The 15,874-nt window shown below is 49.9% G+C and overlaps 1 protein-coding gene across 1 annotated transcript; it reads left to right on the top strand.

Moving 5' to 3' along the window:
- Window positions 1-11,709: 11,709 nt before the first annotated feature.
- LOC119172415 (uncharacterized) lies at window positions 11,710-13,050 on the top strand. Its single transcript, XM_037423514.2, has 2 exons — window positions 11,710-11,871; window positions 12,280-13,050. The coding sequence occupies exons 1-2, from the start codon at window positions 11,811-11,813 to the stop codon at window positions 12,816-12,818; spliced, it is 600 nt and encodes a 199-aa protein (XP_037279411.1). The 5' UTR covers window positions 11,710-11,810; the 3' UTR covers window positions 12,819-13,050.
- Window positions 13,051-15,874: the final 2,824 nt, after the last annotated feature.

Raw genomic sequence — 15,874 nt, 5'->3', positions numbered from 1 at the left:
ATGTTGTTCGAATACATGCGAAGACGCGCTAAGGAGCACTGCAATTATGACACACAAGAAAGTATGTCTCACAACTTTTTTTTTTCTTGAGCGAAGCGTTTTGTGTTCGCATACCGCCGTCGAAGCTCTGTGCACCTGGCAAGTGCACCGAGCAAAACTACAGGTGCTCACTGATGACGCAGCGGGAGTGCAGGCGCGGCAGCAGATGGCACGAGCTGTGCTGCACGCTCACTTGCTCAATTGTTCCCGCCACCGAGCGCAACAAAGACTCAGTTCTTATATTCAATAGGCCTTTTAAATGCGAAGCATTTCTTAGTGAACTTCAGAGACTTTGAGCGTCTCTATCTGTCTATCTATCTAAAAACTTATCAATTACACTTGCAAAGAAGTTTATTGGGCGAATCAAACGGGCAGGTGGAAGATTAGAGATAGCGACAGGACAAGGAAGATGGAGGAGCTCGAGCGCCGATCTCGTGGTGCCTTACTTTGCGATGATGCTTGTCGTTCCCTTTTGTTGTCATCATTCCTTCATTATAATTGCCCCCGTCGAGAAAGATGAAGCCATCCTGGTGATCTAACAGGTGGGAACGAGCGGGTCGAAGTACGGCTTCAAGCGGTCCACATGAACATCATGTCCACGCCGACGATGGTCACTGAGTGGCGTAAGCGGTTCAATGGCGTAATTGACGGGCAATGTGCGCTCTACCACGCGGTATGACGGGCAATGTGCGCTCTACCATGGTAATTTGAAAGTAGCTTGGTAGACAAACCAGGTGCACAGGGTGGTACATACAGCCATACAAGGGTTCCAGGGCAGAACTCTGCGGCAGGAGGATGGTCGTCGTCGCGGGCCTTTTTCTGGCGTTGCTGGTCAGCCGTAGTAAACTGCTTCACTAGTTGGCGGCATTCTTCGGCGTGACGGGCGGGTTCAGACACGGTCGTGCACTCAGATACATCTGGTGCGTATGGCAGCAAAGTGCCAATTGTGTGCGATGGTTGACGTCCGTATAGAAGGTAGAATGGGGAAAAGCCGGTGGTGACTTGGGTAGCGGTGTTGTACGCGTAGGTCGCAAACGGAAGAACCAGGTCCCAGTTCGTTTGGTCAGATGCCACATGCGTCGCGAGCATGTCACCTAGGGTCCGAATACATCGCTCAGTCAGGCCATTCGTCTGAGGGTGGTAAGCAGTTCTCATCCGGTGTACAATGTGGCACTGACGGAGAAGGGCTTGGATTACGTCGGATAGAAATACACGGCCCCGGTCACCGAAGAGCTCTCGAGGAGGGCCGTGACGCGACACAAACCGATGGAGGATGAAATATGCGACGTCCTGAGCGGTCGCCGTAGGAAGAGCAGCGGTTTCGGCGTACCGTGTCAGGTGATCTACAGCAACGATAGCCCACCGGTTACCTGCTGTGGTCAATGGCAGTGGTTCATAAAGGTCGATTCCGACGCGATCGAATGGGCGGTCAGGGCACGCAAGCGGCTGTAGTGGAGCTGCTCCTGCATTCGGTGGCTGTTTTCGTCGCTGACACTCGTGGCAGCCGCGAATAGACTGTCAAACAAAAGTAAACATCCCACGCCAGTAGTACCGCTTCCTTAAACATTCGTAGGTCTTGAAGACACCGGCGTGAGCGCATTGCGGGTCCGAGTGAAATGATGCACAGATTGTAGAGCGCAGCTTTCGGGGAATAACGAGCAGCCACTTCCTGCCGTCTGGTGAGTAATTGCGCCGGTACAAGAGGCCACCTCGAATGGTGAAGTGCGAAGCCTGGCGTCGCATTGCTCGAGTGGTGGGAAGTGTCGGTACCCCAGATAAGACGTCCAGAAGCGAGTTATCCATGGATTGTCGCGCTGTGCAGAGGTCATTGTGTCGATGTCAAGAGTGGACAGCGCGTGTTCTATAGAAGATATAGAGGAAACCTCAGCGGACAGTGGTGATCGTGAGAGCGCATCAGCATCGGCATGTTGGCGGCCGGAACGGTACACGACGCGGATGTCATACTCTTGAAGTCGCAGAGCCCAATGAGCAAGACGACCTGATGGATCCTTCAGCGACGACAACCAACATAAGGCGTGATGGTGTGTAATTACAGCAAAGGTGCGGCCATATAAGTATGGGGGAAATTTCACAATCGCCCAACGTATGGTCAAGCACTCTTTTTCGGTAACACTGTAGTTTACCTCAGCCTTGTTGAGCGTTCTGCTGGCGTAGGCGACGACATACTCAGGGGATCCAGGCCTGCTTTGAGCGAGAACTGCACCAAGACCGACACCGCTGGCGTCTTTACGGATTTCAGTTGCAGCCGTGGGATCATAATGGCGCAATATAGGCGGTGATGTTAGGAGACGGCGAAGAGTGGTAAATGCGTGATCACATTCGGAAGACCATGATGAGATGTCGTTGGCACTGCTTAAAAGTTTAGTCAAAGGGGCAATTATGGAAGCAAAGTTGCGCACAAACCGACGAAAGTAGGAGCACAATCCTACGAAGCTGCGTAACTGTTTTACAGTCGTAGGTTTGGAGAATTCAGCGACAGCGCGTAGTTTAGCCGGGTCGGGAAGAACGCCATCCTTTGATACGACGTGACCGAGAATGGTGAGCGTCCGAGCAGCGAAGTGGCATTTCTTGAGATTCAGTTGGAGCTGCGCATTCTTCAGACACGTGAGGACATGTTTCAGGCGTACAAGATGTGTTGCAGAATCGGGTGCAAAGACGACGATATCGTCGAGGTAGCAGAGGGATATGTTCCATTTCAAACCCCGCAGAACCGAGTCCATCATGCGCTCGAATGTGGCCGGCGCATTGCAGAGGCCGAAGGGCATGACATTAAACTCATATAGCCCATTCGGTGTCACGAAGGCTGTTTTTGGACAATCACCATCTGCTAAGAGCAGCTGCCAATACCCCGAATGCAAATCTAACGACGAAAAAAACTCGGCACCTTGTAAGCAATCAAGGGCGTCATCAATCCTGGCCAAAGGGTACACGTCTTTGCGAGTGATCTTATTTAAGCGCCTGTAATCAACGCAAAAGCGAATTGTACCATCCTTCTTCTTAACGAGAACGACAGGCGATGCCCATGGACTTTGGGAAAGTCGGATAACGTCACGCTTGAGCATATCGTCAACCTGTTCGCTGATAACCTGACGTTCCGTGGCGGAAACACGGTATGGTCGCTGTCGTACTGGCGCGTTGGAACCTGTGTCGATGCAGTGAAAAAAACTGGGAGTTCGGCCAAGGGTAGGTTGAGCAACGTCAAAGGATTCACGAAACTGGTAGAGCAGCTGAAGGAGCTCAAAGCGTTCAGATGGCGATAGTCCGTCGGCAATCGATGAATCGAAAAGCTCGCAAGGTGGTATATTGGAAGGGTTGAGGGCACTGATGGCGTCGTAGTCACCGGAACAATCTGGCGGCATGTTAAAAATTTGTTCTTTATCAATGGCATGCACGTGTCCAATAGATTCACCTTGAAACAGTTCGACGGGATACGGAAGGGGATTGATGAGGCAAAGAGCACTGTTTCCTTCAGAAATAGAGAGGGTTGAATAAGGCAGAAGAAGTGATCTTCGGCTAAGGAAGAGGCTTGATGGCTCAAAGAATGCAGCTTCGTTCCTAATGCCGTCACAGAACACGGGGAGCAACACAGCTGCCGTCGGAGGAATTTCAGTGCTTTCTTTGACGACGAGTTTGTGTACGGTGGGCTGAATGCGGCTGGTTGGTTGGTCGTAAAACGGGAAAAGTTCAAGCTCCGATCTTGCACAATCAATAACGGCATGGTTACGCGACAAAAAATCCCATCCGAGTATGATGTGTGAGCATGACGAAAGGACAATAAACTCAACAGTGTAGTGGTCCTTCGCCATCATCAGTCGGACAGTACAGGCGGCTACAGACTGAACCGGGTCCCCATTCACTGTTTGCAAGGATATCATATTAAGAGGCGTCGTCACTTTTCGGAGCTTGCGGCAAAGTTTAGCGTCTATCACGGAAATGGCAGCACCGGTATCCACTAGAGCATATGCTCGAGTACCTTCTACAAAAACTTCGACAATATTCGACGGCAATGTGCGAGGACTTGAGCATTTCGATAGCGCAGTTCTTGCCTCCTGAACAGCGGCGGTTAGTTTCCCTTGTGTTCAGGAGCTGGCCGACGACGCATGGGTGACAGGGAGCGACGACGGGGTGAAGGGGAGTGACCAGACATAGTACGCGGACATTCCCGTGAAGACGAGCTTGACGGAGTGCCAGAAGTTTCCAGACGAGATGGAGGAAGGTCCATGAAGCTGTTCTGTGTCCGGGCGTCTGTGTATCCCGGCACGCGACGACGGCAGTAACGGGCGATATGGCCAGGACCGCCACATGCAAAACAGACGGGCCAGTTATCGAGCGTTCTTCAAGTATTGGCGACGAGGAGAGCAGCCCATGCGGCAGACGGGTAAGTTGAGGCTGTGGTGGCAATGGGAGGAACCCAGGCGGTGGACGGCTGAGTTGGGGCTGAGGTATACGGCATTCCCTGGAACAACGGGGTGTGGTGTGGCTGCCACCGCTTTAGTGCCTCAGCGTAAGTAGGAGGCGCGGTGACGGGGGGCTGCTGCAAGGGCACCGGCATAGCCTCGGAAATCTGCTCCCGGACCACATGTCGGAGCATGGGAGCCAATGGTGGTGAGTGTCGCAGTGGCTGTTGCTGCGAGAGCTCCTGGCGTTGAGAAAAAGGCAGCAGAGAAAGCTGCCGAGCCACTTCCTCTCGCACGAAGTCTTTCATTTGTGCGAGAAGGTTTGTCTGGTCAGTCATAACGTCCAGTGCGGTCACTTGTTGAATTGTCTGGAATGAGCGTTGCGTCTGAGCTCGTTGCCTCCGCAATTCATCATAGCTTTGGCACAAAGTCACTACTTCTGCCACAGTGCTAGGAGACTTCGCGAGAAGCATCTAGACAACGTTATCGTCGACGCCCTTCATAATGTGCTGTATCTTCGCACTCTCGCTCATGGAAGCATCGACGCGCCGGCAGAGATTGATCACATTTTCTATATATTGCCGCGACAGGTTGGCCTCAGCATCGCTACAATATGATGTGAAAGTTTCACCTGGCTCCTGTGCCCGTGTGCGCAGACGTTGTTCGGCGCGTAGCTTCCGTAAGGCAGGACGACCAAAAACGGCTCATATCGCCTCCTTGAAGGCGGACCAATTCGCGAACTCGGTTTTGTTGTTCGTATACCACAGCTTGGCCATGTCGGTGAGGTAAAAATTGACAGTGCCCAACTTAGCAGCGTCATCCCACCTGTTGGGTCCACTGACTTTCTCGTATGACGACAGTCAGTCCTCGACATCCTGGTCTTCGGTGCCCGCAAAGACCGGGGGGTCTCGCTGATGAACCGGGCCGTGGCAACTAGCGGCCGCGAGAGGTATTGTTTGTTGGGCAGCGTCAACTTGCATGGTCGACGGCAGGGTGCGGGATTGGAGTTCCAGGTTGTAGGCGATGTGGTTACCCAGCACGATCCACCAAATGTAAAGAGGTTTATTGGGCGAACCAAACGGGCAGGTGGAAGATTAGAGATAGCGACAGGACGAGGAAGATGAAGGAGCTCGAGCGCCGATCTCGTGGTGCCTTACTTTGCGATGATGCTTGTTGTTCCCTTTTGTTGTCACCATCCCTTCATTATACACTGTTCGTTATCTTATGCAAACGTCTCTTGATGAAGTGCCATACGGTATATTTTTCCTTATCGGTATACCCAGTCTGTGGAAGATGCGTATGCAGGACCACACTCAGAGCCAATCACCTCTTCTCCACACGTGTCATCCGACGGCTGTTCACTTGAAGGATGTTTATGAAGAGCTTGACTTTAGACCGGACTGGTACCCCATCTTCGGGACGTGCTCAGCCTCGCCACATTTGTTGTGCAGCGGATGATGACGAACTCCCCCTAGACTTCGAGTTTCTATCTAAGCAGTGCTCCTACGCTCATTGTTGCTATAGCGACAATGAGCGTAATTTAATATATGAATAATCAATCATTAGGAAATATAAGTAATTTATACACTGTTAGTTATTTTATGTAAACATCTCTTAATGAAGTGCCATACGATATGTTTTTCCTTATCGGTATACACAGTCTGTGGAAGACGCATATGCAGGACCGCACTCAGCAGAGTTGCACTGTTGCAGTCCTGCAGCTCTGAGCGATATTGTGTGCAAAATATTTTAATACGCATTCTGTTAAATACCATGTTGAAAGAAATTATACACGTGGCTCTATGATAGAACACCCGCTTGCCCCGCAAATGACCCTGGTTTGGTCCCCACTCGGACTCAAAAGACCCGGGTTCAATCCCCACTCTGGCACGGGCGTTCTGATCATTTATTTCCTATGCATCGTTGTCAATTTTTTGGTCACGCATAAGATGATTTTTCGCTCACAACCAACGATGCCGACGCCGACAACAAAATTCTCGCTAAACAAGCTCTTTAATGCAATCGCGTTAATAAACTACCGAAGGTGCGCATGAAACCACGACGCAAAAGTGAGCGATGCTTCGTTGACCTGGCACTGCGCCGAAGTCAAAACAAGCTCTGATAGCAGATTGTCTGGATACGCCCCTCCTCCTCCATTCTTGGCACTCGACCAAAAATGGAGGCAATGAAGCATTTATCCAGGTGTCAGATAAACCGTAAATTACATTTACATTTATCTTCGAGATACATAAAATGACTATTCGAAGAAAACTTCGAAGTTAGTAGTTTTGGTTGCCCCCCCCCCCCCCCCCCTTACCTAGTCGTGCTTCAATCGTCGGTGGGCGTTGATATCTGTGGCAGTAGGTTTCTGACACTTTTCGTTCCAAGTTTTGCGACCCATACAATTTGACCTTAGTTGTGCAGTGCGAGCACTTGGTTTTTCAATCAAGAAACTCGCTAGCAGTAGCTGCCTGCGTCTGCGTTACGAGGCGAGAGTGGGGGTAAGGGACGTAGGATAGAAAAGAGGGGGATAGGGACATGCATGCGCATTGGGAGTGTAAACGCCGCCCATGGAGAGAGATGCCTAGATGAGATAGAGGATGAGCGAGCGTAGGCTAGATGACGCTTCTTGCGTCGGCGGTGCGATTGATTGATATGTGGGGTTTAACGTCCCAAAACCACCATATGATTATGAGAGACGCCGTAGTGGAGGACTCCGGAAATTTTGACCTCCTGGGGTTCTTTAATGTGCCCCCAAATCTGAGCACACGGGCCTACAACATTTGCGCCTCCATCGAAAATGCAGCCGCCGTAGCCGGGATTCGAACCCGCGACCTGCGGGTCAGCAGCCGAGTACCTTAGCCACTAGACCACCGCGGTGGGGCGTCGGCGGTGCGAGGCAAGAGGAATGATTGTAGGAGAGGAGAGAGAGGGTAAAGGACATGCATGCGCAGCAAATGTGGTCACGCCGCACACCGGATTGAACTCGACCGTGAGATGCTTCGCCTCTAAAGTCCTTGCCGATGATATTGTGCTGCCTACTTCGGCACGTGTCTATTTCGACGTACCAACAGTACATGCCATAAACCCTTCCACGCAATAAAATACATTAATGTCTCAAAAATGGTTCTACTTTGCAAACTATGACGCCCAAGAGCGACGAAAACATCACTGGTAGGTCGTGAAGGTACGAACATATGACATGCCAGCATGAAATTCGTTCAAATGAAATTTGTTCAAACTTTCATTGCGTGTTTGATGCCAGGACATAAATGGTACGAGAACAGCATCACGGGAGGCCACGGATGGGACCAGGACTCATGTAGTACGGCCGGCAGAAGACTATCGTCTTTCGACGACATTTGCAGCGAAGCGCGCGGATAGGCGGCAATTTTGTCTGTCTCTGTTAATGTTACCATTATCTCTCTTTCCGATGAAGACGAAACACGCAGCACTATCGCTGACCGACAACTGAGTGCTATATTCAAACAAAAAGGAAAAAAAAAGAAAGGAAAGAAGGAAGAATAGAAAATGCGCACGCATCATATGCGATTGGCAGAAAGATTCCAGGCGCTATATTTAAGTATTATGCAAGTCAGTCAACTCAGATTCGAACAACGCAATGGACGGTGTGCTTAAACACGTGTCGCCATTTTTGCAGAAACCGAATGCATCGGCAGTCCACCGTATTGATCCCGAAAACAGTGGTCGTGTTGAAGAACTCCCGGGAGTTCTTCAACAGCACAGGCGGCACAGTAAGCAGTCAACTTGGCCCCGCCGCGGTGGTCTAGTAGCTAAGGTACTCGGCTGCTGACCCGCAGGTCGCGGGTTCGATTCCCGGCTGCGGCGGCTGTATTTCCGATGGAGGCGGAAATGTTGCAGGCCCGTGTACTCAGATTTGGGTGCACGTTAAAGAACCCCGGGTGGTCAAAATTTCCGGAGCCCTCCACTACGGCATCTCTCATAATCAAATGGTGGTTTTGGGACGTTAAACCCCACAAATCAATCAATCAAGCAGTCAACTTGGATTACGGCGCACACTTTAAATAGTTATCTGTGATCCTCTCGCAGTAGAATGTCGAGGCAGCGACCTGTTTGCACTTCATGAGAACGCAACGGTATATACGGGAGTGATGAACTGCATACACCATGCGGTGCATTAACTGCACACATTCTGCTAGACGACACACTCGCACCAGAGAACAGCTTGTCAATTTTGTCACCTAGCCTGTTACTCCTATTTCTGGCGGAAATGTAGACGTCAACATTTAACTGCTGCCCCAGCGCGAGGGCAGGGGCTGGCTGCCGCCGCGACTGCGGTCACTGCTGCGGATCGGCTGGCTCTGCTTCACTGCCACTGGGAGGCGGCACTCACCAGCGACTAGCTGGCCGACCAGCTTTGGCCGTCCGGCAAGCCGAACATGCCGCCCGGATCCAAGGACTTCGAGCGGTCACCTGAGGCACCGTCATCATCATCGACGGAGGGTGGAAAGGAACAGGGGTTAATCTCCTCTTCCGCAACCTCGCCTAAATGAAACTGCCGGACATCGAGTAAAGCTTATTCATTCATTCACTCTTTCTTATAGGATGAAGATACTCCAAATATACGGGGTCACCGCTAGCCTTCACCACTTCCCGATTTGCCATTACGCATTTTTGCCTGAACACTGTTAACTGTTCAAAGATTTAACATATGGGAGCAATGACGTTAAGAGGGAAAGCTCCAAGTTCGAGACGTTTAACTTGACTTAGAATGATAAATGACATTCTGTGGACAAAGACTTGGTTAGGGCAGAAAAAATTATGTTAACAGGATGGCAAATTTTACACTTTTTGAATCACTATAAGAATACCTGAGCCAATGCTTCTTAGACATGGAGACAAACTCCCAGCAAGCGTGGTGCTCATTAGGCGCCAGAGACAAATCCAGAAACTGAATTGTCCTTTCCACAGAGCCTTCACAAGTGTACCCGATTGCTAGAGAAAGACGTATGTATTTATTCGGATCAAATTGTAAAGGAGCCACGACTACACAACAAGACTTCCCTTCCATAGTACCATCACCCCCATGATTGCGTTATATTATAGATGCGAAGCAGCTCTTTCACCAAATGGGTGTAACGCCGCACGTACGTGCGTTCGTACGAACGCACCATGACGCGTTCCTTTCGCCGCAGGTGTTGGAGTGGTGCCAGGTAGGCCACGCCGCAGTTGCGCGTTGACGTCCCGCTTCCCTCGCACGCTTCTCTTGCAGGTGCACGCTGGCGTCACTCTCTCGTCACCCGCAGCACGCTCGCCGCAGCGCCCGCAGTCTTAGGGGTTGTTGCCGCAGCTGACGGCTCCTCTGCCCGCTCGCAACTCACTTCTCTCTCGCTTCACTTTCTCCACCGCCTGCAATGCTCGACCACACGTCGAATGAAAACACACTTTCCGCTCGTTTGTCTGTGATGAAACTTACACGAAACCCAACCCGCCTCCCGTGTCTAGCGAAGCAGCGCATTGCTGCTGCTTCGCATCCCATCAATGTTCCCTTCGGGGAGATGGACCATAATTTTTTTTCTCGTTTGACGGTGGTTTGACACATGCGTATGTGTAACGACCTTCTTGCTTCTTGCACGTCAAACTTGCACGTGTTTCATTATTGCACTACTAAAGTCATACATGAAAATAATAAAAATAACTTTCTGGGCCTTTTAGTGTCTGGAATACTCAGATAAAAGAAGATTTTTGGCGCAACGTAATCTCTAAGACAGGTTACCTTGTAAGCATGTACTCTATAATTTCAAGTTCTCGGAACGAAGATACGGTCATTTAACGAGAGAACACAGATGAAAATCAAGCCGCCTCAAAGCTTCACGGATAATTTCTTTGTTCGACATTATTGATAATTATGGAAGTTCGACGTCCATAAAACACTGTCGAGTCCGTAATAGTAGAGGGCTCCGAAAATTTTGACCACCTGAGATTCTTTATGTGAGCCCAAATTCAAGCACACGGGTCTCAAACATTTTCGCCTTCATCAACAATGTGGCCAGGATTCGATCCCGCAACCTGCGGTTCAGTAGTCGAGCACCTTAACCAGTAGACCACCGTGGCAGATTTCACTCGATATAAGCAGGCTGTAAGGCTGCGTATACACAAAAACAAATTACTATAGTTTGCCTACAAAAAAAAAAACACACAAGCACTGCGCTACGTTTCTTTGCAGTGGGGGAACCAATTGCGTGGACGATCAATAAAAGCTTTCTGACAGTCAAGAGCGTAGGCAGAATGAATTTTTTTTTCGGGACACAGGGTGGGGGGGGGGGGGGGTTCATTTTGAAATGGTATTGCTTCGCTATGTGTGCCGTGGCGAAAATATTTTCGGGGGCTCGGAAAGAATGGGTGGCACGGGCTCGGTGTATCACCCCGTCACTGCGCCACTGCAGGTCTATATTTAAATTTCACAAGAAATTTAGTTTTGAAGTTTTCTAAAAAGAACTAACGAAATAACTTTTGCTATACGCAGCAATCTACTGGAATGCTATATGCTGAATCCCGGCCGCGGCGGTCTCATTTTGATGGAGGCGAAGTAGCAGAGGCCCATGTATACTGTGTGTGATGTTAGTGCGAGTTAATTAGCACCAGGCTGACAAAATGTTTCGGAGCTCTCCACTGCGACGTTTCTCATAATCCTATTGTGGTTTTGATACGTAAAACCCTAGTTATTAATATTATTATCCTATTCTCCCACCTCTACAGTCGCTGCCCCACCGCAGTGGTCTAGTGGCTAAGGTACTCGGCTGCTGACCCACAGGTCGCGGGTTCAAATCCCGGCTGCGGCGGCTGCATTTCCGATGGAGGCGGAAATGTCGAGGCCCGTGTGCTCAGATTTGGGTGCACGTTAAAGAACCCCAGGTGGTCAAAATTTCCGGAGCCCTCCACTACGGCGTCTCTCATAATCATATGGTGGTTTTGGGACGTTAAACCCCACAAATCAATCAATCAATCACCTCTACAGTCGCTCACATGATTGAAGTTCGTACGAGGCTAAAATCCATCCACCCACGTTTTGTAGCGATACGAGAATAGGGGCGTCACCTTCCTGTGTAGGAATAGTGAGTTTCCAATCTCATCTGCCCACTTCCTTTTTTGTCGTCCGAAAGATACAATCGTCAATCATGCCAATCCGCAAAACGAGGATAGCAACATTGAGGCAAGAACTTACAGCTTCTGCGATAAGAATGAGATAATGTAGTAGCAAACTGCTTTGCCGTGTAAAGGCTATATAAACCATTCACGCAAAGCTTCAGGCACGATTCTTACCAGCAGTACACTCGGCGTACGCACGCTACTTTCCCGGTGATCTCAACGATGCAGGCTATTACGCTGGCTTCCCTTCTCGTCCTGCTGCCCCGTCTGGTTATTGTCAGCGGTAAGTATTTCGGGCGCGTTATTTTTCCTTTCACATCTGAATTCGCAGCTTTGCCGCATTGAACTTTACGCTCACTACCATAACGTTTAAATTACTGTGCCTATCATTTACGGTGTTTCTTCTGGTTATAGAAAATCGATGCAAGTTAGCCGTTGCCTTTCTTCATTGCTTCCTGGTGATGCTTTTCCATCGTTTCGTTGAAGCACATTCTTCAGTCACAGCAGCTATCGCAGTGCTTTACGCGTAACGACTCTGTCGTGCGTGCTTGTCCACACATCGTGTCGCAATCGTGCTATGCCCTTGACTATGACCTCTGTCAAAAAATAACAGTACCACTCCCCCTACTTTTTATCTACTTGAGCTTTTTCTGCGAACTTTGGGCTTTTATTTGCCGTCTTTTTTTTTCAGGTAGCAGCATAATGTTCAACATATCCTCGGAGGCTACAACGGACGTCGCTGAGGCCAGCCGGTCCATTCCGGTCTCGCTCGTTCCTCTGGCTCTAGCTGTTGCTGGTCCGGCCATCGCCGTAGCCCTGGGCGCCCTGAAGCCCGTCCTACTGGTGCTGGGACTCCTCTACTTATCGCTGTTCGGCCTCACGTACGTTCCCGTGGTCGACCACCTTCTCCAGGCCAGCTTCCGCGCGTTCGGCGCCATCGTCACGGACAGCATGTCTGCCGACGTGGGGCGTGACCTGCTTCGAGTGGTCGGTCTGGACACCGAAGCATGCCGCACCCGCGCGGTCTGCGAGATCACCGAGGACGCCGTCCGAAAGTACCCCACTGTCGCGGCCATGTTGCGGTCGCTCACCGGTGCCGTCCAAGCCCACGGCAACAACGAAAGTGTCCTGAAGGGTCTGCTGGGTGGACTGTCCGGGCTCGGCTGCGAATCTCTCTATTCCACGTGTTCTCAGTCGCCGATCAGCAGGTTTCTCAGACACGCGTCCTGAATATTGACCAGGAAGCCAGCTTCTTCGAACTTCGACGCTTTTAGGTAGAAAACGTTTTTACTCTCCTCATGGTTGAACTGTTCAAGCGCTTAAGCGTTTCTTGAAACAGCCTTCATATAGGTCAGCATATTTACACCCAACTTTATACTCTCGCACGCTTACTTGGTTCCTACATCATCATCATGTCATACCAGTTACTCTAGATGCAAATAAAGAGGGGCCATTGACGACACATGCTTTGTTAGTGTTTAACACTGTGCACCGGCGCAGCCAGCACACCTACGGTTTTGATACAAACTTTTTTTAAAACACGTATTCCATTACACTTCTGAAGTCACACCTGTTGCACCCCGAGCTTTTACCAAGTTCTGGCTCGCAAATATTACCCTTCATGGCAATATGCTGAGCACGTGCTGCCTTTTTTTTTCGCAGCTTCTGTGATATAGCATAAGCTTTATCGCCTACATCTGATTATCCTTCAGGTTATCGATATTTTAGGCGTTCTGACATGTTGGCCTTTTAAACAAAATATCAATACAGTTAACTTCAGCTGGCTTAGAGTGAACAGGCGCATGACTAAGTTCACCCTATGTAACTTGCTGCCTATACAGTCGCGATGCAATTGCTCGAATGGCCACGGTATCGCTGTTCATCTTCCTTAGTCATTGACAACGTAGTGGGGTAGAGATAGTCGTGGAATTCTGAACATGGCCTGTAGTGTCTGCTATGCATGGATAGATCGAAACAATTTTGTTGAAGGTTCGTTCATTAACAAATCTGACTCTAGTCTCCCTCATGGGGACTTCGATGCTTTGCCTCTCCGGCCACCCGCTGGACTGCCCAATCTTGTCTTGGAAGCTGGATGGGCGCAGAACAGACCTACTGTCAGGTCGAAGCACACTCTCGCAGCATGTACGAGAGCGGCTCTCTACACTCTAAAAAAATATCAAGTCAGAAGGGTGTTTTTTTTTGTCCCACAACAATAATCAGACTTGCGTGCGCTTCCTTTCTTGACAACTCGGCGCTGGCCACTTTCCTATCGAGAATGCGATGTAACCCTGATAATGGGCATGTCGATTGTGACCAAAATGTACCGGGCGCGGGGCGATAGCGCAAGGACGGAACACAATATAGATGACGATTATTGTTGTTGGACAAACAGACACCCTTTTTACTCGCTCTTTTTTTAGAGTGTAGTTGCCTGATATAGATTACAAATAGCACATTTTCCCCACGTAAGTGTCAGCTGTTTGATTCTTCGGCTTAGCTTCAAAGCTTTAGTACTGTTTCGCCTACTACTAGATGCAAATAGATGCGGAAGAATCGGCAACCATTCTGAAACGCAATTCCCACGAAAAAATAAAGGTCTCCTAAACACATCTGAAGGAGCAACAACAACAAAAAAACTTGTGCTCTTGGAGTTTTTTTAAGCGCTTCTTGACGTCATAACGGTGATTAAACGTTACGTCATTAGGGTATTGCCCTCCATTGGTCCATAAACGAAAAGTATCGGTTGTGAACTACATCATCCCAAAGCCTCCTTTGTTTCGTTCAATGGCAGTGCAAACGCGCACCCTTCAACGGGAGCCGTCGGTGAAAGTGGTCGTGATGCGACGCCACAGGAGTGGTAGGGCTTTAGTTAGGGCTAGAGCCCCTTGCTGCTTGCATCACATGGGCTTCCGAGCGCTTTCCCGTATAAACGGGATAGACGTGTGCCCCTATTCAATACGTCTGTCGGAATGGGGAGGGGGGGGGTGATTACAAATGAACAGAGAAAAGTGAGCCCCGTAACTGTCTCTCAGGGGGAGGACACCTCAACAGTAGCTTACAAGGGATGGGGGTAGAGAAGGTAATAAAAGGATAGGATTAAAAGGTAGAGAGATAGAGAGAGAGGAAGGAGAGAGCGGGGCACAGGGACAGGGAGCGACAGAAGTAAGGAGAAGACAGGAAAGATGGACACGTTTGCAGGAGTCCGAGGACGGGGCACCACTGGCGAGAACTCTTGTCGGTGACAGGAGATGGCGTAGGGCTAATCCAGTTGGCCAGAGCTACGCTGTCGTCGTCGTAGGGGACTGGTGGCAGGAGGTTGCGTAGGACCAACCCAGTCGGCCAGAGCTGCGCAGTCGTCAGAAATCACGATGGCACAACCGGTCGGCAGGGAATCCAGCGAGCGAGTCCCTGCTGGAGTGTTCCTTCGTGCTCCTTCATTGTGGCTGCAAGCATTGCCGCCGTCACCTCACTGCGCTACTTATGCACCGGCGTCACCGTGACATGTTCCAATTGGTTGCCCACATTGTGGCTCGAACAGCGACACGCTATCTCAAAACACCGTACCACTTACAGAGCCAGCGTGACCACCAACGCTGTGATAACGAGTAATGCAAGACACCACCCCAAGAATCTGTACACAAATGAACAAAAAATTACTTTATTTTATTTCCGTCGTGGGGCACTGCAAGAAGGCTTCTCTTCCGCATGACAGCAAAGCAAAGGCGAAGCCTGAGTGATGGGAGAGAGCAGGAAAGGGCTAGAAGAGAGGGTGGTGAACAGCTGGATCGGGCGCATCTGGCTGGCATTGATAACATAGTGGACGCGCTGGTCATGCAGTCGCCGACGTTCTCTTGCTTGGGTTTCATGACTAGTCGACTGCTACCAACTGATTTCGCTTTATCATGTGTGTTTCTGACTACGTAAGCGGAGATACTACCGTATACAGCCGACAAGCGCGAAATCCCGATGCACCCTTCGCATATTGCTGACATTGTACACGTGCTTTCAAGAAGTGGTGAGGAGGAGATATCGCCGGTACAAAGGGTAATAAAGGCACGAAATAAACCACGTCCTCGTCTTTGAACTCATATAGTCGTTTAAGGGTCCTTTAACAGTGTGTAACACGACGTCACAAAAGTCAGAGTACGCCTCCAGCTTCCCCTACAATGCAAGGCAAAGTAGAGTTCGTTGTAAGAGGAAACTTGTGTTATTGCGTAACGGCAATAAAATGTTATAGTTACGCAAAAGTAATATTTTACATTTCTGATATTTCTCAGTTACTTTTC

The sequence above is a fragment of the Rhipicephalus microplus genome, chromosome 4 (genome assembly GCF_043290135.1).
Source record: "Rhipicephalus microplus isolate Deutch F79 chromosome 4, USDA_Rmic, whole genome shotgun sequence".
NCBI lineage: Eukaryota > Metazoa > Arthropoda > Arachnida > Ixodida > Ixodidae > Rhipicephalus > Rhipicephalus microplus.
Note: the sequence above shows the minus strand (reverse complement) of the source record. Positions and strands in the feature narration are given on the sequence as shown.

Coding starts and splice junctions, on each gene's coding strand:
- LOC119172415 (XM_037423514.2), top strand. CDS start 11,811: ATGCAGGCTATTACGCTGGCTTCCCTTCTCGTCCTGCTGCCCCGTCTG. Junction 11,872..12,279: donor CCGTCTGGTTATTGTCAGCG/GTAAGTATTTCG, acceptor TTTTTTTTTCAG/GTAGCAGCATAATGTTCAAC.